A 23,541-nucleotide genomic window follows, 5' to 3' on the forward strand; every position below is an offset into this window, starting at 1 on the left:
ATGCTTCTATACTAACCTGAAAAGCTTCAAATGTTGGCACCGATGTTCCAAGTTGAATCAATCCACTTTTGCGCTGACTGGCCTAGACCGCTGCCGTAGACTTCCGGATTTATCAATTTTTCGTATCTTTCCGTATCGTTTTTCCTTTTTTTTTCACATCCGCTTTGGTCCTCAGCTCCAAGTGCAGCTTGGGCAGCTTGCTTACACCGGTTAATTCGACGGATGCCTTTTTTGAACCGGAATTCGCACTAGTTTATTAGATTTTAAATATTAAATTTCGAAAACGCGAACAAAATAAAAGCAAACCGAGCAAATTTGACACATGGATTCATTCAGTCACTCACCAGAGAATGAGCTCCTGTCACTTTACCCACATCGACTCTGGGAATAAGGTGACAAATCTCACGGTGACTTCGAGGTGAGATGACAATCATCACGTCACGCGCGGCGCAGAATAAGGCTGATGTCATGCTGAAGCAACTAGCAACGCAACGCAACGCAACGTTCCAATAAGATTGCGTTGCAACGCATTGGTATGTCATGCTGGCGCGACCTGTGACTTTGAAATTCCCTACAAATCATTACTTCTCTACATCTGATAATGCTTTGAATCGTCTCCTTTCTTTCGGGAGCCATCAAAAACTCATCAAATCACGACCCGGATTGCAAGAATGCCGAAATTTGAACAGACAAAATTCCTTGTTTTTTTTGCCGGAACTAAGAATTCATGAAAATTTTCTCGCCGATTAATAAATTTTTTAGTTTATTATCACAAGTTCGGACAGATCTTCGTACTATTGTGCTTAAAACCCGGAATCACTGCTTCAAATCGAGAAAAAACAATATTCCTATTGGATTTCCTACTAGTCGCGCTACAAAACACATTGGCATCAGATTGGTCGCGCTATACAAAGCGACCAGTATGACAGGTCTGCGCGATTTCCATGGAGATCAAATGAGAGCTGGTTAGTCGTGTGAACGTTGCGTTGTAGGTCGCGTTGCTAGTTGCTTCAGCATGACATCAGCCTAAGGGCCGATACAATTGGTGATGTGAGTTCGATTCTCACTACAGCGCTGTGGTTTTAATTTTTATTTTCTTGTTTCTGGGATGAATTATCCAATAGGAAGCAAATTCCATAAAATGTTTTTCTTGTTTCGCTTGAATGTAGTGGTCATCATTTTGGTTGGGAGCCGAGTCCTTATGCCAGTTACGGTTTTTCAAACATACCGTCTTCGGCACAGTGCACATTTCAGAGCATTATCGGCACAGAGATTTGCTAAAAAGGCATTGGATTTTTGCAACCTCTTCTATGGGTGTAGAATAATAGAATTCTGACTTTTGGGTTTAAAATTCTAATTTTAATAAGTGTTAATCGATTATTTGTTTGTTAAAAAAATCAAAGTATCTTTCTTTTTTAAGATCATTATGTATAAAAGACGGTGAAAATACTCAGTTAAACGTTCTGCTTAAATCTTTGTAACCAATGGTCCGTGGTGCGTTCGCGTCAATGATATGATGAAGAATTTTTCTAAAACAAAGCTTGCGTCAGCAGATAGAATTGGAACAAAAACAATTGCCTGTATTTTAGTTATTTATTATTGGATTAAAGATCCTTTTCATACAACTATAGAGTTTTCTTCATACTTCTATGAAAAATATGGATAAAATTATTCGTCATGGTTTCGATAGAACACTAGAATTTTTCCTGTAACACGGCTCATTAGGCGGCGCACATCTTCTTCCTCCATCGTTTTAGCTATTTTATTCCACCTGATCCATCTGATTGAAGTCTTTGAAAAGCTTTCCCTCTGCTTTGAGTCTTCTCTTCAGGATTGCCCAGTATTTCTCAATAATAATAATAACGAACACATATAGGATCTGAGTGATACTTCATATTTCTTTGAGATCTAAATTCTACTTAAGGCTAATGCGTATATCTTACAAGGGTTTAATGGCTAGCATCGTACTAATGCTAAAACCATCACCATAGCCCACAGAAAGAGTACTATGTTTGCCGTGACCGGGACTCGATCTCATGACCTGTGGCTTAGAAGACTTAAACGACTATCCTTTAGGCCACGGTCGACGGCAATAAGGCGGAACTGGAGGCAGTTGGGGGAGTTAAGATTTATCGGAACCAACTGGACCCATTTTTATGCATACTATTCTTGAACGACTTTGCTGTAATGACAGCTTGCCAAATCTGGCCAAAATGTTACGGGATGGTCGTGGGATCGAATGAACGGCAAAATTCGTTTTTGAATACACTCTTTTTGGTATAGTTTCGCCATTGTATTATTTGTAACGAAAATTTTCTTTTTTTTTCTGCCACAGCTGCAAATGCCTTGCTAAATCACAAATTTGCGTGTTAATTAGTCGACAAAAACAAGTTCAGACTTAGTTGGAACATCCTCCCAAGCCGTTGCCAAGTAAAATTTTTGACCTGGGATTTGCCCGAAGTCAGTCTTAACATAGTTTTCATCGCCCATCAGAAGGCACCCGTCGGACTTGATCAGCACCTGGTCGTATATCAGTCGCTTACTACAAGCACCTTCCCGGAAGCATGGAAAAAATCGACAATGTTTCCTGCATACCAAAAAGGTGATAAACGAAATGTTCAGAACTATAGAGGTGTCACTTCGCTCTGCGCTGGCTCAAAAGTATTCGAGATCCTTGTTTCTAAAAGCATAATGACTGTAGCGAAATCGTATTTGTCATTTGATCAGCACGGTTTCTTTCCGGGACGCTCGATCAGTACCAACCTCACCCTGTTTACGTCCAGTTGCTTAAAATTAATAGAACGGGGACTTCAAATTGATACTGTATATACAGATCTAAAGGCAGCTTTTGATCGTGTGAACTTCAGGCGTACCCCAAGGCAGCAATCTTGGCCCTCTTCTATTCTCAATATTTTTCAACGACGTGCTAATAGCTCTACCAGCTGATTCCAGATTGGCATACGCTGATGGCCTAAAAATCTTTGCCCCGATTGAGAAAGAACACGACTGTTTACGATTGCAGAACTTCATCGACCTCTTCAATAACTGGTGTCAGAACAACAATCTTTGCATAAGCGTGGAGAAATGTGCTGTTATTTCGTTTAGCAGAAGAGTCAACCCTATAACATGGAACTATAACATCAGCGGTACACCCATTGTGAGGGTCTCTAGTTTCAAAGATCTGGGAGTTATACTCGACGAACCACTCACTTTTCGTGATCACTACAGTTACATAATCTCGAAAGCGAATAGGAACCTTGGATTCATGATACGGATCTCAAAAGAATTTCGGGATTGCTACTGCCTCAGATCCCTGTATTTTTCTTTAGTGAGATCAATCCTAGAAACTGCATCGATAGTCTGGAGCCCACATACTGCCTATTGGTCCAAAAGAATTGAAGCCGTTCAATCTAGATTTGTCAAATACGCACTCCGTTTCCTCCCATGGAACCAGCCTTAAGAGCTCACTGACTACCACCACCGGTGCCGCCTGCTTGGAATGGAAACACTCTTGGAAAGAAGACTGGACGCCCGCGCCATTTTTATTAAGAAAATCATCGATGGCGATATCGATTCCCCAGAACTTCTACGTCTCATAAATCTGAATATCCGACCCAGGGTATTAAGGAGGTACGAGTTTCTTCAGATCGAATACCAACGAACCAATTATGGTCAAAACGAGCCGCTGCGTTCTATGTGCAAAATATTCAACTGGTTTTCCGAGTTAAACGACTTTAACGTTTCTACCGGCGTCTTCAAGACTTCAATAACATCGTCAGAATCGCTTTCAAATCTAGTGAATCTTATCAAAAATCAAGCATTTTAATAGTATAAGCATAGCGAACGGGAGTGTTAGTTTTAAGTCAGATGAATAAATAAATGTTAATAATGTTAATAATAGCTTCCGAGCACGGATTTTGGTCACACTATTCTGTTTTATGGTTCGATTCAGCTGTTTGCTAGCTCGATACGACATGATTCCTTCCCGGTGTCGAATTCTCCTCACGGTACTATCGGCACACCGAATTTTCTGACTTAATAGTCTTCAAAATCTTTCCACGCAGTTTCTGGTCGACAGGTCCATTCCGACGATTGTCTTGAGGCTTCCGAATGTTTTGTTATACCGTTTGATAACTCTCTGTACGGTATTCCATTTAAGCTGTTTAGCTAGCCTAGATGCAGACCACAATGGATGTTCCAAATAACTGTGCACAATTTTTTTTTCCAGATAGCTTGTCAAACGAGATCTTGGAAAACTTATCTCATTTATTTTTCTAGTATTCCGTCTCATGACATAACTTGACGAATATAATTCATAAAACTCATTCATTCCATAGCAACCGTTCTTAAATTTTTTCGGATATCCCACATTCGCCAGATCACGCTCCACTTGGTCTAACCACCTCGCTCATTGCGTCCGTGTGCGTAGAGTCGCACAAGGTCGTGGTTCATCCTTTGCCTCCACACACCGTTTTCCTGCACGCCGCCAAAGATGTTTCTTAACACTCGTCGGTCGAATACTCGAGTGTACGCCCACCGCTCGTCGAATAACACCTTCTAGCGCCACGTTCGCCATCATGAAGGATAGGTTACACCATCGCTTTGTCGAAGCGAATCCTGAAAAGGAGCCTAAGTAGGCTAATCATGATTCTAAATTTGCCGAGATACTCCGGCTGGCTTAAACCACAGAGAACAGAGTTCGAGCTGGAGCTCAACACGTGTGTTTGAATACCAACCTAAGTTTCAAACCAAATGCGTAAGTGGACTAACATACATAAGATGTCGCTACCGGTACACCTATTTTTGTTTTCATTTTTTCGACACGCTTAGAAATTAATACTCATCGCTTATCTCAAAGAAGGCCAGTTCAATGTATGACAGTAACACAAATTTCGGTGTAATAAATTTTAAAACATCATGATTTAAAAAAAAATGCAAGTCATATTTCAATCAAAATTGAACGCTGTCAGATGCCCCATATTGTTCAAACAATTTTGGCGCTGAATTGAAAGTTGAATTCCAAGTGTTAAAGTATGTGTTGGGATTTTACTATCAGTTAACAGTTTTCCAGAACAGAAAATGTGAACATAAATGTTATAATTGTAAACTATGACTCGATATTCTGGTTGATGTTACCTGAGATCGATATATGAGGACTTGTAACTCAGGGTTAGTAATCAGTAGAAATGATTTAAGTTATTTATAAACATGAGTTACAAGATACCATCAACCGGAATACCGACCCATAATTAACAATTATAACATTTATGTTCACATTCTCTGTTATAGAAAACTATTTAATGACAGACATACTTTAAAACTTGGAATTCAACTTTCAATTCAGCGCCAATATTGATTGAACAATATGGGGCATATGCTGGAACATATGACAGCGATTAAAGTATGATTGAAATATGATTTGCATTTTTTTTAAATCAAGATGTTCTAAAAATTTATCACACAAAAAGTTGTGTTACTCTCATACATTGCAATGGCCTCATTTGAGATAAGCTATGAGTATTAATTTCTAAGCGTGTCGAAAAAATGGAAAAATATGTGTACTGGTAGCGACATCTTATGGATGTTAGTCCACTTACGAATTTGGTTTGAAACTTAGGTGGGTATTCTCACACACGATTTCAACAAATTTTTGTTCCGGGCCCGATGTCTGTTCTCTGTGCTTAAACCCACAATCCAATGTATATCAGTTTTCTGATCGTTTGATGACCTGTCCAATCCCCCCGCGAACCCCCAATAACAGAGTTAAGCAGTTATGAAAATATGAATATAATTTGAAATAAAGTTACACATTTTAAACATCTTACAATTTTAAAAGGATTCTAGAATTTCTTCAATGCCTCATGTAACAGCTGACAGAATTCCGGTAAGATTGAAATTTCGCATGGTTTGGACGTTGTACATTAGGTTGAACCAGTTGATGCTTGATTTGAACTTTTTTACTATTCACTATTTCACCAATTTTTCACTTTTTTGGTATCACTTCTTATTTTTATATATATAAAGTATATAATTTTTTATAAAATGTATTTACATGTACAAAAAAAAATTGAATAAAAGTTATCGTGTGAATTTTGCGAAATAAATTAAACACCTCGACTTTTTTCTGCTGAAATACTTTTACCATTAATCGCAGCAATCATAGCAATCCACAAAACTTCTTATTGTTTCAACAAAACTTGCAAAACAAAAAACAACAAAGCAATTATTTTGGGTAATGGGAAATCCTCATCGATAGTCTTATGTTTCATGTTCACCTTTTCATCACACCAGATAAACAAATCAAACATTTTTATTAAAAGGTTTACACACACTTATTATTCCAGTAAGAAGATGGTCAAAATTTCTCAAATGTTTTCCTCCCAATCGGCACACAAACCAACCTTTCTTCAAATTTTTTACATATTCTTACAAACTTCAGATATTTGCTTACAAATTCCGCACTGAATGTTACATTTCCATTTATTGATTTTAACAGTTTCTTCATAAAATATACCTGCACAATCGGTCAAACACCCACTCAAGCATTCACGGATGGATCCGGCAAAAAACAGATTGAAAGACCTGGTGTATCTTTTTGTTCCCCAACCGGTACGATAATTCTTATACTATCCGGTAACCGCTTTTTGTGAAAAATATCGACAATTTCACCACTAAAACTGGCTAGAAAAATAAAATTTTTCACGGGCGACAAAAACGAGTGCGCTGCCACCAAATCAACGCTTGCTTCACTTTCAAAATATATACACTAACATATAAAGTCAATTTTTTTTTAATGATTTTGGATAATTTATAAAATATCCAAAAGTAATGTTGAAGAAGTTGCTCAATCATTAAAAACTTTTGGTTTCAGTAAAACATCTTAGGTGTAATCATGCATCTTTCGCTGTAGATTGCTTTATACTTTAATTATCGTTTATTCCAGATTTTCTTAATATCCGGCTTGCCCATAAATCCAATAAAGAAATCGAAATAAGTCATATCTGGCCGGGATCCGGCCGGGATCCGGCCGGGATCCGGCCGGGAAACATTATTCAAAACTTCCCGGATTTTGCCTGGGTTAGTTCAAATTATTTGTTCAATCAATTAAAAAAATAACTATTTTTTTGAAAATTTTCAGACATTGAAATAAATTCAAAATGAAAATAAATTATCCTTAGATGAATTTCTACTACTGCTGTGATTAAAAAAAAAAAATTGTTTTTGGCCAAGATTTTGTTCAGATTTGCTCTTTTTTTACTAATTTTGTTAAAATCGCCTGGAATTTCCCGACCGTGAGAAACTATGACCTGTTTCGACATGTTTTGTCCCAGATTTCACAGGAACCTATTCTCTTTTCTTAAAAATGCCATAGAATCGACAAGTCATCTGATGTCCTTTCAGTTATTGGTGATTATTTTGAAAATCAGAGAGACCCCTACTTGAAAAAGATCTTGTTTAAATCATCTGGTAATACTATCTGGTTGAAAATTATCAACTCAAAAACATGAGGGGCATTAAAATGGAAGAAATAGAAGGAAATTTTAAATAATTACTTTTGTATTTTTATTAAAAACTTTACAGAATAATCAGCCGAATATTCGTTTGGCCGAATAGTTGGAAGGGTCAATATTCGGCATTCGGCCGTTCGCCGAATACCACTATTCGGTACATCTCTATTGTAAACATTTGTAAAGATGTGATTTTTGATAATAATTTATTTAAATTCAGACTTCGGTTTATTAGTATTCCGATATTCATAGACTTTTATTCATATTTCATTCGCTGTTACAACTTAAATTTATTTCATACGGTCATGAAAAGACTTATTATTCGAGGAATACTACTAATCAACAGGTGTGTATGTTTAATGTTTAAACAGTATAAATACAAACACAAAGGCTTTCGAAGGCATTAAATATAACACTATTAAAATTAATAAATTAAAAACATTTAGTGAACACTAAAACAGTTAAAAACGCAAATACTAACTAACAGGAATCTTCAAGGTTTACTCTCGCCGCAAGCCGTCAGCCCATTCCCTATACACGCCGCATAACCGATGATATGCGGTATCACATTCTGCTCGTACATTCCGTTGAACAAGTGTGACCACGGGCCATAGGCAAACAGTGCTACGTCATCGCCGCCGTGGGTTTCGTACTTCAAGGGAACGATTTTCGGATACTGGAAGTCTTTGTCGGCCACCATCTCCTCGGTGAGGTTCGCCCTTTGGCCATTCTCACCCATTGCGGGTCCCCCGGGGCCATTGGCGTAGGCCAGAGTGGTGTAGGTCTTTTTGTCATTGTCACTCATCGACGTACTAATGCCAAGAATGTCGTTACCTCGTTTCGAGTACCCGGCAAGGGACATCGTGTGAGCATGGTCGGCCGTCACTAGGATTAATGTGTCATCGGATTTTGTGTATTGCGTTGCTAGAAGGACAGCTTCCGATAGTTGCACTGTTTCATCCAGCGATTTACGAGCCTTAGTTTCGTGGTGAGCTAAATCAATTTTGCCTCCCTCGACAAACAGGACGAATCCTTTGTCGTGCTTTTCCAACATCTTAATGGCGGCATAAGTTAAATCGCTGAGCGTTGGATCTTCCTTGTAATCACTGTCCATGTGATATTTTAGGTGATCACTCTGGAACAACCCTAGCAGATATTCAGTTTCATTGAAATCCACGGACATAAGTTCTCTCTTGTTGGCCACATACATGGCCGTGCCTTTGGGTTTGCTGTAGTACCATTCCGATATCAAATTGATGTCATCCAAACGTTGACCAGGTTTTCCGGAGGGATCTTTCTCACTTACGGGTATGAACTTCCTGCGACCTCCTCCCAGGATGACTTTAAATTTGTTACCAGGTTCGTTTCGTACCAGCTGAGAGGCAATGTCCGGACAGTTATCGGTATCACCCCGTTTGGCCAGTATGTCGGCATCGCTCTCCCAATCCCGGTTGGCCACATGTGCGTACGTTCCCGACGGGCTTGCGTGCGTAACCCGTGTCGTCGTGACAATTCCGGTAGCCTTTCCCGCTGCCTGGGCCCACGTCATGATCGATTGAACGTGATTTTTCGGATCACTGCTTGCCTCGCAGTCGTTGTACTTAACCGCACCCGTCACACCGATCGTGGCGTAGTTGGCCTTAACACCGCACAAGTAGGCCGTGGCCGAGCAAGCCGAATCCGCAACCTGTTTGTCCACACAGTACGTCTTGCGGTGGGTTCAAAGACAGAGAGAAGAGTACTGGTTAATGACGATCAAGGGGAATCGTATATGGATTTTTTTTGTTATTGATTCTTAGCAAATTGATCGATACGATTGGGGCAAAGTTGATTAAGAACGAAAGAAGTGTGACAGTCAGACACACGCTTACTTAGATGTTGTATCTGAAGACGATTGATTTATTATGCGCGCAGTGTTCAATTTGTATAGCGCGACATTTGAATTAACCGCTTTGCCGATGTCTAACCTATTAAAGATTCATGAGCTGAAATAAACGTACCCACGTTTCTTCGAGAGATTACATATGCCTGATTTAAATTTTCGAGATGATAGTAACTTTTTAGTAAGTTTTCCAACATTAAGTGTTACAAATGATTAAAATGACAGGGAGTGATTTTTTGTAGTTTGGGTGTTTGTGATCAACATGCTTGCCATCACTTATTTTTTCGCTTTCCATTGAAGAACCTCCACAACGACGGGTACTTTCATTTCACTTCTAAGCTCACACTGTTTGAAAGTGAACGTCTGCTGGCCAGAACGACAATAAATAGGTATACGCATATAGAACGGCCAAATCAGAGCGTTAAAAATCAATAATAAATTCGATATAGACACTAACTACTATCGAACGTAATGAGTGGTGCGTGGAATAAATAAGCCGAACTAAAAAAGCATCACTTTCTCTCAATTTCGATTGGTGTCACTATGTCTACCATATGATTGGAGTGGGTACAGGTAGTTCATATTTCAACAATGTATCGGCAAAGGGTTGATCGCCCAATTAACCACGACTCGCTATCCGCGCACTGGAGCGATTTTCCACGCCGTAGAAGCTGCTCAGGTTGGTACCATGAGAGCTAGCTTTTGCTTGTTCTAATCATAATTAAGTTATAACTAGACGATTGGCAACGGTCTTGTATAACTAACGGCTACCCTGGCCTATCAGTCAATGTGAGAGGACCGCCAATCAGCTGGACGCTCGCTGCTGGTGGAAGAATGTTTATGTTATTCGAAGAATTTTTCTGGCGACTACTGGAAGCGAGCACTCTACGACGTGAAATAGGTAGCTACTTTTCACATAAAAATCTGTACCTACATCACATTTCATTATAGGTTTTTCTACTGAGAAGCTTAAAAAATTCCATCAATTTGTATGCTAGGGTTGCCACGAAAATGGTCATTGCCAATTGCAAACCAGACATTATACTTAGATACAGGGCCGTAGGAAGAACCGGCTCATAGGGGGGGGGGGGGGGAGGGGGGATGGGTTTTGATGACAATTTTTTTCCTCAATCATTTTTGCTTGAAACATGCATGCACAATGCACGAGTGAAAAAATGTATATGTACTAATTACAAGGTATTCAGGTTAATTATATTGTACATTTGAAGTTATTTATTATTGAAAATAATTTCTAGGAGTTGCTTTTTTTTCATAAAGTTTTCAAAAATAAGAAGACATGTGATACAGCTCAGTTGGTAAGTCAGTTGCCTCTGAGCTGATGTCCGTGATTTCTAGCCCTAGAACACAGTTGTTCCAGAAAAGTTTTTCAATGACTGGTGTGCCAACTGCATTGTTAATAAAAGTCGCGAGTGAAACAATGATGTAGAAGCAATTTTGAACGCTTCATTTAGAAGATTTTTTTACTTATTTGAATGAGCAAGCTTATTCTTTTGAACCACAAGCATAACCATTTTATTATGAAAATAATTAAAAATAGTTAAAAAAAAAAACTAGGGCTACGGTTAAAATAAGGTTTATTATCTTCTCTTGTGAACTCGATTAAAATTTAGGATTTTAGTTAAGACCTTTGATTTTGAAGAATTTGCAATAAATGTAAATAACATAAATAAAATTTCCAGCTGAATTTTTACCTGAGGATAAAAAAAAGTCAAAAATTATCATTTATTATTTTATATTTCATAATTTCAATACTGTGATTGAAGTTTTCAAAATTAAAATCTAGATTTTCAAATAACAAATTTTTTAAAATGAATCTAGATTCCTTCAATTTGAATCCTCAAAAAATTCTAACATTGATATTTTAATATTAGTTTGAAAAAATAAATTTGAGCTAAATAAAATGCTCGGGCGGTAAATTAATAGTCGTTCAGTTGGCAAAGCAGGAGTTGCTGAAAGCCTGGCTGGATCCGTGTGCATCATCCGAATGAGATTTGTAGTGAATACAGGTAGATTAAGGTTGCCAGATTGCCCGGTTTTATCCGGGTTTGCCCGGATATTTAATACTAAATTTAAGAACAGTCCGGGCCGGCCCGGTTGCCGCATTTCATTGAAAAATGCCCGGATTTTGCCGGGATTTATTCACTTTTTTGGCAAATTAAACAACAAAAAAAACTCCAAAACGAAATTTTTTTAAGCAAGTTTTATAAAAATAATCATGAAAGGTTTTTTGGAAGCCTAAAAAACGGTTCAAAATCTGTCGAAGAGTTTTGATGAAAAACATTTTTTTTTAAATTTTTTTTCTTGATTTTTGAGTTTTGACAAAATTTGCCCGGATATTGCCTGGATTAATGGTCGTCAATTTGAAAGCGAATGCCCGGATTTTGCCAGGTTTTTATTAAAAATTTGCCCGGTTTGTCCGGCCCAGATACGTGCTGAAAAAATTCTGGCAACCTTAAGGTAGATAGATAAAAAATATAAATCGATTAAAAAATGAAAACAGTGCGATACGATTTTAAAACAACACTGAACAGTCCTGTTTATGTAAACCGACAGGTTGAGAAATATTCAAAAAAAAAAATCCTTACAAACATATCAGAATCTCCAGAATGAGAAGGGGTAAAACCAAAAAAAAAAATGCATAGGAGATCATTCAGTGTCTGTCCAATAAAGTCTGGTCGAAACGGGTAGAAACAAGTAGAAATGGATTGACAGTTGGTCACCTGTCTCTTTCCAATCGACTTCGACTGAGCTGGATCGGTTTTGACTAGTTTCAATTTGCTTCATTAAACAACGCCTTTTCTAGTTTCGACCAAAACATTGGCTCATTGAAAAAGTACCATTTGACAGAAACCAGTTGAAACCGATGTTTACGTACAATTGAACGAAGCTTTTGTGAGTAAATGTTTTCAAAACATCGACAAATTTTCTTCTAACATATTTTAATCATTTTATTTATTCAAGTTTCTAAAATTTTTATGGTGCAAGAATAGGATTAAAAAAACATTATTATAACTGGCATCCCTGATTGAGTCGTGTCCGGAATACACCACGAGTAACACGAATTTCTCGAATTAGTGCTTCCATTTTGTCCGCTAGAGGATGCTGATGCCATCGCCTTTTCGTTGTATGGAGAAAACGACAGTGGTGAATATTGGTTTTAAGTATATTTGAAGAAAATCTAGTTTGCGAAAAATTCATTTTAGTTTAAATTTTTATTTTCGAAGTATCTTCAATGAAAATAATTTTAAACAACCATCAATCAAATATAATTTCAGCTGAATTTTCCTGAACCTGAAGATCAATTATAATATCCTTCCTTATCTTATACAAAAATTTTAATAAAATCAAGAATACAAAAGGTGATAAAACGCCCATCTTTCACAATTTATTTTTTGCTTTTGTAATCTTTCGGACATTTGATAAATTCTTCGAAATTTACATCAAAAACTCAAAACTTTATTCACTCTATTAACTCTATTAACTCTATATTTTCTTGTGGTTTATTGAAAATTTCGAAGAAGTGGGGGGGGGGGGGGGGGTGATCAAAGAAGAAATTAATATTTGTTCCGGCCTAATTTAGGTAATTATTAAAATGCTGTGAAAAAAAATTTAATTAAATTTTAGATTTTTCACGGAATTCAATCTATCTTATTTTATAATTGTGTATTTAACCTGTTTTGTGTATTGTATTGGGCTATTTTGGATTTTAATTCCGGATTTGAATTTTTCATTTTGAACCTGTATATAAATTCTCAATTTCTAATTTGAAATCGATTTCGGAATCTTAATTCCATACAAAATTTTCCAAACCATAAAGGTAATTTTATAACAAAATCCTTAACCAAAAATCTCTTATTTAAATTTTGAATCTTTGATTTTCTATATAAAATCTTTCTTCTGAAGAAAAAAATCGAATGACGAAACTCGGATATTTCAATTATAAATCACCGTTATGGAACTTTTTAAGGTTAAATTCTGCATAAGAATTAAGAGTAAAAATTTCAAATCCAAATCTTAAAAATGGTTTGTTAATTTAAATATATTTTTTTTATACTCCGAAATGATAAGTTTCGAACAGGGAGAATGTATCTAATTTAAGTTTTAAATGCAAAACCAAGATTCAAATGAGGATTTAGTCCCGAACTGAACTGAAAATCAAGAATAATGAACTGGATACAGATTCCACAATCCGGTCACAGGCAACAAATTTTAATTTTTTTAAAAATAAATTTGGAACCAGAACATCGGAAATGATTCAAACCTAAGCTTACCAGATATTTTCCGCACTTATCCGGGCAGGGCAAAACAAGGCTATTTTATCAAAAAACCCAAAATCCAGGCATTTGATTTCAAAGAGTTGGCCATGAGAAAAAATAGTGATCGGTCGTGTTTATGACAGCTCCGCGAAAAGTATCTCGTTAGATGATTTTTCTGGAAGTGAAATTTTAAAATTGGAAAACGCAAAATCGAACCACAATGCATGTGGACAGGAAGATTAGATATAATGTCGTCAAAACGTGTTACTGTTTTTCATCAAATTGGACGATGGCTTCATGAAACTTGCTACCGGAAACGAAGCGCCACGAAATCGGCGAAAAAAGGATATCAAGATATAGACGGAATTTTACTCGATAGAACTTTGCTGGAAATTAAACCCGTTATCTTGTCCTGGTGAGCCGTTCCGATTTATTTTCTTTTGAGTGATGTTATGCTTACACGTTTTGGCCATGTTGGTAAAAGAAGAAGAAGAAGAAGAAGAAGAAGAAGAATCCAGGCATTCGATTTCAAAGTCCACAACCCAAAATCTGGGCAATATCCAGGCAAATTTGGGATTTTTTCAATAAAAAGCAAGAATAAAAATACCATAAAAGTTGTTGTTGTTTTTTATCCAAACACATCAGTCAGTTAATTTGAATAAAATTGGCTTTAAAAATGATTTTGGACGCAAAATATACAATTGTTAACAGGAAATTTAAATTTTTCATTGATTTAGCAAATAAATTGAAAACATTCGGGCAAAATCCGGGCAATCAGGACACCTTAGTGACCCCAATTTTATATTCACGTGATTTTCATGGTGGCAAAAATCCATGTACATTTTCATGTGGCGTTCATGTGAAGAATTCTTTCAGTGTTTACTCCCTGGATTTTATATAAGTAAAATATTTCTTAACAAATTTTAAAATTTGTTAGAAGTAAGTTTTCAAAAGGAAAACTGATTCAACTTATGTTTTTTGTTTGAGTCTATGTAAAATGGCAGCGATTTTTTTGAGGTTTCAATTTAAAAAAAACGTGTTACGAAAACGTTTCAGCTAAGAGTTATCCTGGATTCCAAGGCAGAGGAAAAAATTTCGAACAAAAATTGTTTGAAAAATCAAGAGAAAAATTTCTTCGACAAAAACTTAAAAAAAAAATAGACGTTTTTCAAAATCATCAAAAATTCTTTGTTTCGTTTTTAAAAAATCTAACAAAAAAATGAGATAACTTTGCTTTTTATACTGTCTCAGACAACTTTGAAGGATGCTTGATTAGAATTAGAAAAGTACGGATTTTTACATTTTTTATCTTGCGATCTTAAAAAAAGATACATTTTATAGCAACTTATAAAGAATTTCTAGAAGATTTCTTCTAATAGTCATAAGAAATCCGATGACAGAACTCATAGCCCAACTTGATTTGCCTAGCGCAGCCGATTTATGTTGGAAAGTATTTAAAATGATGGCATTCTTAAATTCAAAGTTCAAGATAATTTATGTCTACTGCATCTACGACCGTTAAATATCACTTGTTAATCTGTAGATTTTCAATGCCAACAAGTATGTTTTCGCAGACAAAAAAAAGGAAACAAATAAATAATCAAACCGTCAACAACAATGGAGCAATGAACCGAATTCAACACAATCCGGTACCTAATCCATACACCTCTAGGTGGGTCTCCGATCTCCATAACGGGCCGGCCGACGACGACGACGTGTGATCGTAATAATTATTCACTTCCCCAATCGCCTCGATCGTTTAGTTTCTTCTGTACACCGAAAGAACATTATCATCAAAGGCACGACAACACCACTCACCTTGACTAGGCCGACGTCCGGAAACTCTTCGAAGGACAGCTGAGATTCTTCACCCGAGTGGCCCTGCATCTGGCCCATGTACATCCGACTGGCGGCCAACGTCGGAATGGACATTCCGTCACCGAGGAAAAAGATGACATTCTTGGCCACGTTATGATTTACCCGTTTCAACAGTTGCTCCTTCAGCTTAAGCTGGGCGCCAACGTTCCAAAACTGGGCCGTCTGCTCGTAGTCCGAAGCCGATATCAGCCGTTTCTGACGGTTGCCGGCTCGATCCTCATCCGTTGAACTAACGTCGTCCGGTGGAGGATGCACTGTTCGAAGAGCAAAAGTAAGTTTTAATTTTGACTATCTCACAACAAAAACGAAACGTTCCTAACCATGCTGTGACTGTTGCTGATCATTTTCCGCCAAACCGAACAGACTCCGCGTCCAATGGGCCTCGGAACAACAACACAAAATCGAAAGTATGATCAATGCAGAAGCACCAACGATCGTTCTTCTGCCAAAGCACCACATGTTGTTGGGTTATGTTGGCTCTTCACTAAGCCTAAGCCTACTGTGTGTCTTATCGCTGACAACCGACGACGAAGACTGAACTCGAAGAACTCAATTAACTACTGACGAAATTACACTTGCAGCGACAGCAACAGAGGCTTACTTTCGGATTGTTCGTTCTCAGCTACTATTTATTTTTTCAAGTAGTAGATTCATTTCCAATCAATAGCCAATAGTCGAACTGAGTTATTCTCAGTACCAACCCGCAGTACAACAACACGGAGAGAGAACTTGCTTGTTGTAGCAACATCAGCTTCGTGGAAATGTCGTTTACTTGGTCGTCTACCAAACCACAAAAACTGATCCAAGGATCGCGGTATGGTATTCCTTTTATAAAAGCTTTGTACCTACTTCAACAAACATGAGCAAGTGAGTTTTGGGACGATCTATGGATCGAGCACCTCATAGACTAGACCTAGATCTAACCTTTATCAAAGTTCAATAGTATTCTTCCACATTTTTTAGGGGTCAGGTTTTCGGGCACGACGAGGAATTGTTGTTGCATAGAGATGGCAACTTATTATTTATAATTTATGGCCTCCTATGATGCGGGCTAACTATTAACATCAGATGCCAATGAGAGCAGTAATATTCTAATTGAGTTGAAACTGTTTCAATTGTTTTCCTAAACATTGTATGAATTATGCAAAAGTTCGGGTAACCTTGGATAAAACCATCAACATAAAAAACGCTTTGATCCGCGAAGCGATTAATACTTTTAGCCGGTTACGGTTTTGGAGGAAAGTTCAGTTTCGACTTCGACGACGTTTAGGCATGAATGGCTCAGTTTGTGTATGAAATGTGATTCTAGGTTTTACTACAGGTCTTCAAAGTGAATATAAAAAATTTAACGAATATTATTCTTAAATTGTTGTGTTGTTTGTATTGAATGCTGAGGATAAAAGTAATTTTGTTTCGTCGCAGTTTCAATGAATCATAAAATGATGTAAAACTATTCTAATAAGGTACAGTTATGTATGATAAATCTTTGGTATCTCATTATCCAAATTATCTTCTATCTACGCTACAGTTTGTTAGTCAAATATGATTATCTGGAAGAATGACCCACATGCTGCTCATGATAATGTAGATACAAATAAATATAATGACAAAACACAGCATAGCCAAGGTTGGGTACACAATGTACCCAATCATAACACTTTTACAAAATTCTTCGAAGATTAGACTTTTTAGTTCAAGAAGAAACACATTTTGGAAAGAATGTTAAGTCATTCTTCCTTGCATTCAAAAATGTTTTTGCTAGAATTTTTAAAATTTTGCGCAATTTGCTACAATGTATAAATTTGCCCATATCATCAAGTTGGGGGAAAATAACAAAAAAACACACAATTGACAAAAATAGTCGGAATGGCAAAAATAACAAAATGCCAAAACAGGAAAATAACAACAACACAAAATAAGCAAAAATGGTAGAAAGTTCAAAAATGAAAAAAGATTATAAAATGCCAAGAGTTCAAAATACAAAAAAAAAATCAAAATAACAAAAATGACGAAGAATGAGAAAAAAGAGGGACCAAAAATGATAAAAGTAATACAAAAGAAAAAACGATTGAAATTATACGATTTTAAAAATTGAACATAAACGAAAATAACAAACAAGATAAAAATAGTAGAAACAGCAAAAAAAACTACTTATAAGACAAACATGAGAAACTTGACAAAAATCACAAAACTGACAAGAATGATAATAATGACGAAATAATTAAAAAATGCAAAAACAACTAAATTAAAAAATTAAAAGAATTATTTAGTACACACAAAAAAAAAGACAAAACTAACGAAAATTTGAAAATTTTCAAAATAATTTGATTGGTAGAAATAACAAATATGACTGAGGTGACACAAATAACAAAATGTTAAAAATGGCACATATATAAAAAGACAAAAATGGCAAAAATATCAAAGCTGACCTTGAATTCGAGAATTACCAAAATAAAAGGACAAAAATGGCATAACAAAAATAATCCAAAAAAAGAAAAACAAATGAAAAAAATTATGTTAACGACAAAGACAAAAATGGCTAAAATTAAACGACCGACGATGAAAAATAATAAAAATAAAATAAAAAACCTACAAAATATAGCAAAATAGCAAAAATGACGAAAGAAAAAAAACCAAAATTTACAAAATAACTTTAATTACAAAAATAAAAAAATATGCAAAAGTGACAAAAATGTAAAAATTTATCAAAAACAACAAAAATTACTAGAATTACAAAAATAATGAAAATGTCCAAAACGAAAAAAAATTGAAATATATCAACAAATAAAAATGACAGTAATAACAACAATTACACTAATGACAAGAATTAAAAAAAATTACAAAAATGACGAAAATAGCAAAATTAACAAAAATGACAGAATATAAAAAAATTACGAAATTACGAAAATGGCAAAAAATTACAAAAATTACAAAACTATCAAAAATGGCAAAATTAACAGACATTTAAAAGACACGAATGCCATAATGCTGGTAAAGTGTCAAAAAAAAAAAAACATTAAAAAACAAAAATTGAAAAAAGTGCTATCGATGACTTAAAAAATTGAACCAAAATGAAAATCAATAATTGACAAAATTACGAAAATGGCAAAAAAATACAAAAATGAAAAAACTACCGAAAATGGCAAAATTACCAGAAATTAAAAAAATGCTATCGATGACTTCAAAAATTGAACCAAAATGAAAATAACGAAAAAGATAGAGATAACACAAACAACAAAAAAGAAATGCTTAAAATAACAAAAATGAGAACAGTTACAAAAATCACAAAACTGACAAGAATGACAACAATGACTGAAATAAAATAAAAGAAAAAAAAACCAGACAAATATAACAAAAATTAAACGGAATAAATAAGTAATGTGACAAGAACGTCAAATTTTGAAAAAAAAAGGAAAGCAATGAAACAAGAAAAAAGGATAGATTATTTCAACGGCAAAAAATACACAACCAACAAAAATTACATGAATGGCAAAAATGCAAAAATTACAAAGTTGATAACATGAAACAAAAAAAAAAACAAAAAAAGAAGAAAGACCTATATGCCTGTAATAACGAAAAAAAATAACGAGGAAGAATGATCTTTATGTGTTAATATCCTTTAAAAAAAGAATTAAAAAAAAGAAAAAAATAAGGCGACAAAAATGCCAAACTTTTAATTACTATTCTACCAAAAATGACAAAGAAAACGACAAAATTTAAAAGAATGATAAAAACGACAGAAACAACAACATTTATAAAAGGGACGCATATGACAAAATTTATTTATGAAAATAAGTAACAGAAATTAAAAAAGGACAAAAATTGCAAAAATGTCCAAAAAATTACAAAAATAGCAAAAATTACGAAAACAACAACAAATCGCTGAAATTTCAGAAAATATAATGCCAAAGATTACAAAATTTACAGAAATCATAAAAAGGAATAAAAATACAAATATATTAAAAATAACTAAAAAGACTTAATTTTGTCGTATTTTTTTCTCATTCGTTTAAATTTTGTCACTTGTTTTTGTTTTTTATCCACAAATGGCAATCATGAAAAAAAAAAATCAAATCTTACAAAAATGACAATAATTGCGAATATCATTAAAATGATGAAATTGACAAACATACTAAAAATAAATAAAAAATTACGAAAATGTTAAAAATGACAAAAATGACTTTAAGAACAAAACTTACAAAAAAAAAGTGACGAAAATGGACAAAAGTAGAAATGACAAAACAATGAAGAATTCAAATGTTGAAATGAAAAAGGGTAAGAAAATAATTCCAGCATTTCATTTGTTCAACAAAAATTGTCTCCTTCGTCTTAGTCTTTGACAACAACTTTTTCTAACTTTGACAACTGTTTTTTACGGAAACTTCTTTATTTTTATAATTTGAATTTTTTGGACGTCATCTAAGTGCATGGCCGGATTAAAGGGGGGGAATGGGGGGGGGGGGGGGCAAAAGGGGCAATTGCCTCGGGCCCCCCGCCTCAGGGGGGCTCCCCGAGGGAAAAAAAGTTTTAACATTACTTTAATCATACTACTCCAATTTCTTCAAATCTATGAAAAGAATTCCAGACTAGATATTCGGAATGAAAACTTGAAATAAACCAACTAAAGAGGCTCCAGTGAAATAATATCTTGAATAGTTTTTTTAAGAGGTCCCCTAGAGTAAGTAGAAAAGGAGTTCTCGCGAATTTTGCGGACTGAAAATATCAAAATATTGGTATTGAAATACAAAATTTCAACCCAAAATCTGACCAAAAATAATGTTAACTGAATTCCTAAATTAATCAATATAAATTAGGAAGAATATGAGGCAATCATCTAAAACTTTCACTTTTTTTCCATCCGAACATGTCAGTCAGAATATTCTGTACAGAAAAGTTAAAATAAAGTAAAATATCTTTACATTTTCATTACATATAAACGTCTTGCACAATAAAATTGTTTATTATTACGTTAACTTTCCAAGAAACGATTATTGCACTAAAATAGCAGCAAATTTCGTCAAAACTGGCTCTCAGTGCTAAAAGATAACAGAGAAGCTTTATGATAATCATTTCGGAATTTTACGCGGACAGTGTCCGGGTTGATACCGGGTATTTGTATGACTTTTCACTTTCCAATCATTACTATTAAAATTTACGTTGGTTTTTAAATTCTAAACCCTTTTCCCTGCCTATTTTTAAAAATAAAATCTAAAAAAAGAACTGTAGTTGCTTAAATTGGACCAATCGACAGTACAATCCCAATTTCTGTCTTAGACTTGAAATTCGTATGGAAACATTTTCAACAGATTTCACTGTAGTAAATATCCTGAATTCAGCATATCATTTTCCAAATGATCATTCTATAATTATAATAAAAACGATCTCATAGTTGAGTTGCTAATATCATTGAGTGACTCTCTTAACATGAATATTTCTATGTTTTTAATCTTACATTTTTCCAAATTCAATTCATTGAGATTTACAAGCCTTATGCTGTTTCTTCACTTACTGAAGTTCAGTTTCATAGTTTTTCTGAATTTTTAGAACTCGGGTTAAAGGTACTAAAATCATTCTGTGTTTAATCTCTATTCTGATTTTTTTTTCAATCGACTTTTTTTGCACTCCTACCCCTTTGGCTTTGAGGGCTTCGAATGAAACTTTTGTCACAATCAAAATAACAATATGATTACAATTTTTTTTATCTGATGAGAATTATACTCATAAACTGGGATGAAAAGGTTTTTTTTTGGATTTCAAAGATATAAAATTGAAATTCATATTTGGTGCAATTCCTGCTTTGGCTCTGATTGTAACTCTGAATCTCTTTTTTTTTATTTAATGCATATTTTGTTCCTCAAAACTTGATTTGAATTTATGATTTAGATTTGAGACACTGAATTGTGGTTCTGAATATAACCTGAAATTCTAAAACTCTTATATCTGTATCTCTATGGAATGTGAAATTAATCATTTTGTTAATTTTGTATTCTATGTTTCAAATCTTCACGATACTTCCATGATACCAATTGTCATTTAGTAAATATCTTTCGATAAAGCACAAACCAGACAATCAATGATGAAATGAAAATCATTCAAAATATCTATTTGGTCATTTTTTCAAATCAGAGAATTTAAGTTGGTGATAAGGATATTTAAAAAAATGAAAATTAAATTTTGCATTTTGCAGCTCAAATCAAAGCTTTCGTTTTTGAGAAATTTCTAAACTCTTCCGCAGTGTTTGCACGTGATTAATTAAAAAAAATTTATTTGAAGATACCAAAAACTATCTTTTACGCAGACAACATGGCTATTCGAAGACAGTGTACTGAATTCATCTCCAGTTCTTTTATACGGTTGAAATGTTACGTTTTCTCTGGGATAGCATTTGAAAAAAAAAATGAATCATAGAGGCCCCCCGAGAAAAATTGCCCCGGGCCCCCCGATGGCTTAATCCGGCCCTGTCTAAGTGGTACATACATTAGACTGAGTCGATTTGGGGTCATTTTTGAATTTCTCAAACCCTGGGGTCTTAAAAGCTTCGTTTTGGTCCAAAACCCATCCATGATTTTTTGCAGAATTTTTAAGTAACGTTTACATGAGTAAATTTGAACTTTTAGGTTTGTATGGGAAAATTGAATATTTTGTACCGAAAAATCAACATCATTTTTGTTTCTTCTGTGGAACCGAGCCTGCTAATGGTTTTTGTGCCAATTTATAAATTTCTTCAAGGAAATTTTCCGCTGAACAACTTTGTCGCATATCGTAACTTCGTATCTTTTTAGACAAAAAAGTTATTAGCTGTTTAACAAGTGTATGTCTTTTTGGATTGACAAACCATGAATTCAATTGACACCACTGCTGGGTGCCTAGCGAAGTATTGCAAGACCACTTTTCATGCCATACTTAGTGGGGCACAAGCAGTGGTGTCAATTGAATTCATGATTTTTCAATGCTAAAAGACATACACCTGTTAAACAGCTAATAACTTTTTTGTCTAAAAAGATACGAAGTTACGATATGCGACAAAGTTGTTCAGCGGAAAATTTCCTTGAAGAAATTTATAAATTGGCACAAAAACCATTAGCAGGCTCGGTTCCACAGAAGAAACAAAAATGATGTTGATTTTTCGGTACAAAATATTCAATTTTCCCATACAAACCTAAAAGTTCAAATTTACTCATGTAAACGTTACTTAAAAATTCTGCAAAAAATCATGGATGAGTTTTGGACCAAAACGAAGCTTTTGAGACCCCAGGGTTTGAGAAATTCAAAAATGACCCCAAATTGACTCAGTCTACTGTACATCTAAGTTGACGCTCTGGATCTCAAATTCTTTCTCTGGGAGATTTGAAAGTTTGTTCAACTAATCAGAACCGAAACTTCCATTTGTCAATAAAAAAAATTTTAGGATTCACAGGTTTCCAAAATCTGTAAAATTATTGTGAGGAAAATACACATATATTCCGAGACATTTAAGGCTAGATTTATTAGTGAAAATAATTAAACACTTTTTGAAATGCAAATATTTTATCATTTTTAAACAGCAGGGGGAATAAAGTTAAAGGTATTTTATTGAAAATTTTTATAAATTCTTTGAGAAATCATGTTAAATTTGTTATTTGTTAAAAATAGAGATTTATTGTCATTATTTCCTCCATAACTTTAAATGGAACGAAAAGCCCATGATAATGTCTTAAAATGAAAGCTGCAACATGAAAAGGACTGGAAATTTTTTTTATTTTGACGATTAATTGACGACACAGGTGATACTTTTTTAGATTTCTCATGTAGAAGTTTACTGTATTTTAATTCAAAATCTGGTAAGATTTCAATGCTATTATTCGATTTCATTTTAAGAAAGGTTCATCAATCTAAAAACACTCAAAAAATTAATTATTAAAAATTGCGAGAATGTTACGAAAAAAAACATTTTAAATAATTCTGATAAATCAGTATATTTAGATAAATAAACAAGCTTATTTTGTGCTGTAAATGT

General features: G+C 34.6%; 2 protein-coding genes across 5 annotated transcripts in view; both read right to left on the reverse strand.

The window, feature by feature from the left end:
• Positions 1 to 23,541, reverse strand: part of LOC129755587 (epsin-1) — a 253,461-nt gene that overhangs the window by 185,668 nt on the left and 44,252 nt on the right. The gene's annotated exons all lie outside the window — the stretch shown is intronic.
• On the reverse strand, positions 7,921 to 16,212 carry LOC129755589 (membrane-bound alkaline phosphatase-like). The gene is made up of 3 exons (XM_055752162.1): positions 15,866 to 16,212; positions 15,486 to 15,799; positions 7,921 to 9,216 (listed from the first exon to the last, which is right to left on the reverse strand). The coding sequence occupies exons 1-3, from the start codon at positions 16,002 to 16,004 to the stop codon at positions 8,002 to 8,004; spliced, it is 1,668 nt and encodes a 555-aa protein (XP_055608137.1). The 5' UTR covers positions 16,005 to 16,212; the 3' UTR covers positions 7,921 to 8,001.

This window comes from Uranotaenia lowii, chromosome 3, assembly GCF_029784155.1.
Source record: "Uranotaenia lowii strain MFRU-FL chromosome 3, ASM2978415v1, whole genome shotgun sequence".
Classification (NCBI taxonomy): Eukaryota; Metazoa; Arthropoda; class Insecta; order Diptera; family Culicidae; genus Uranotaenia; species Uranotaenia lowii.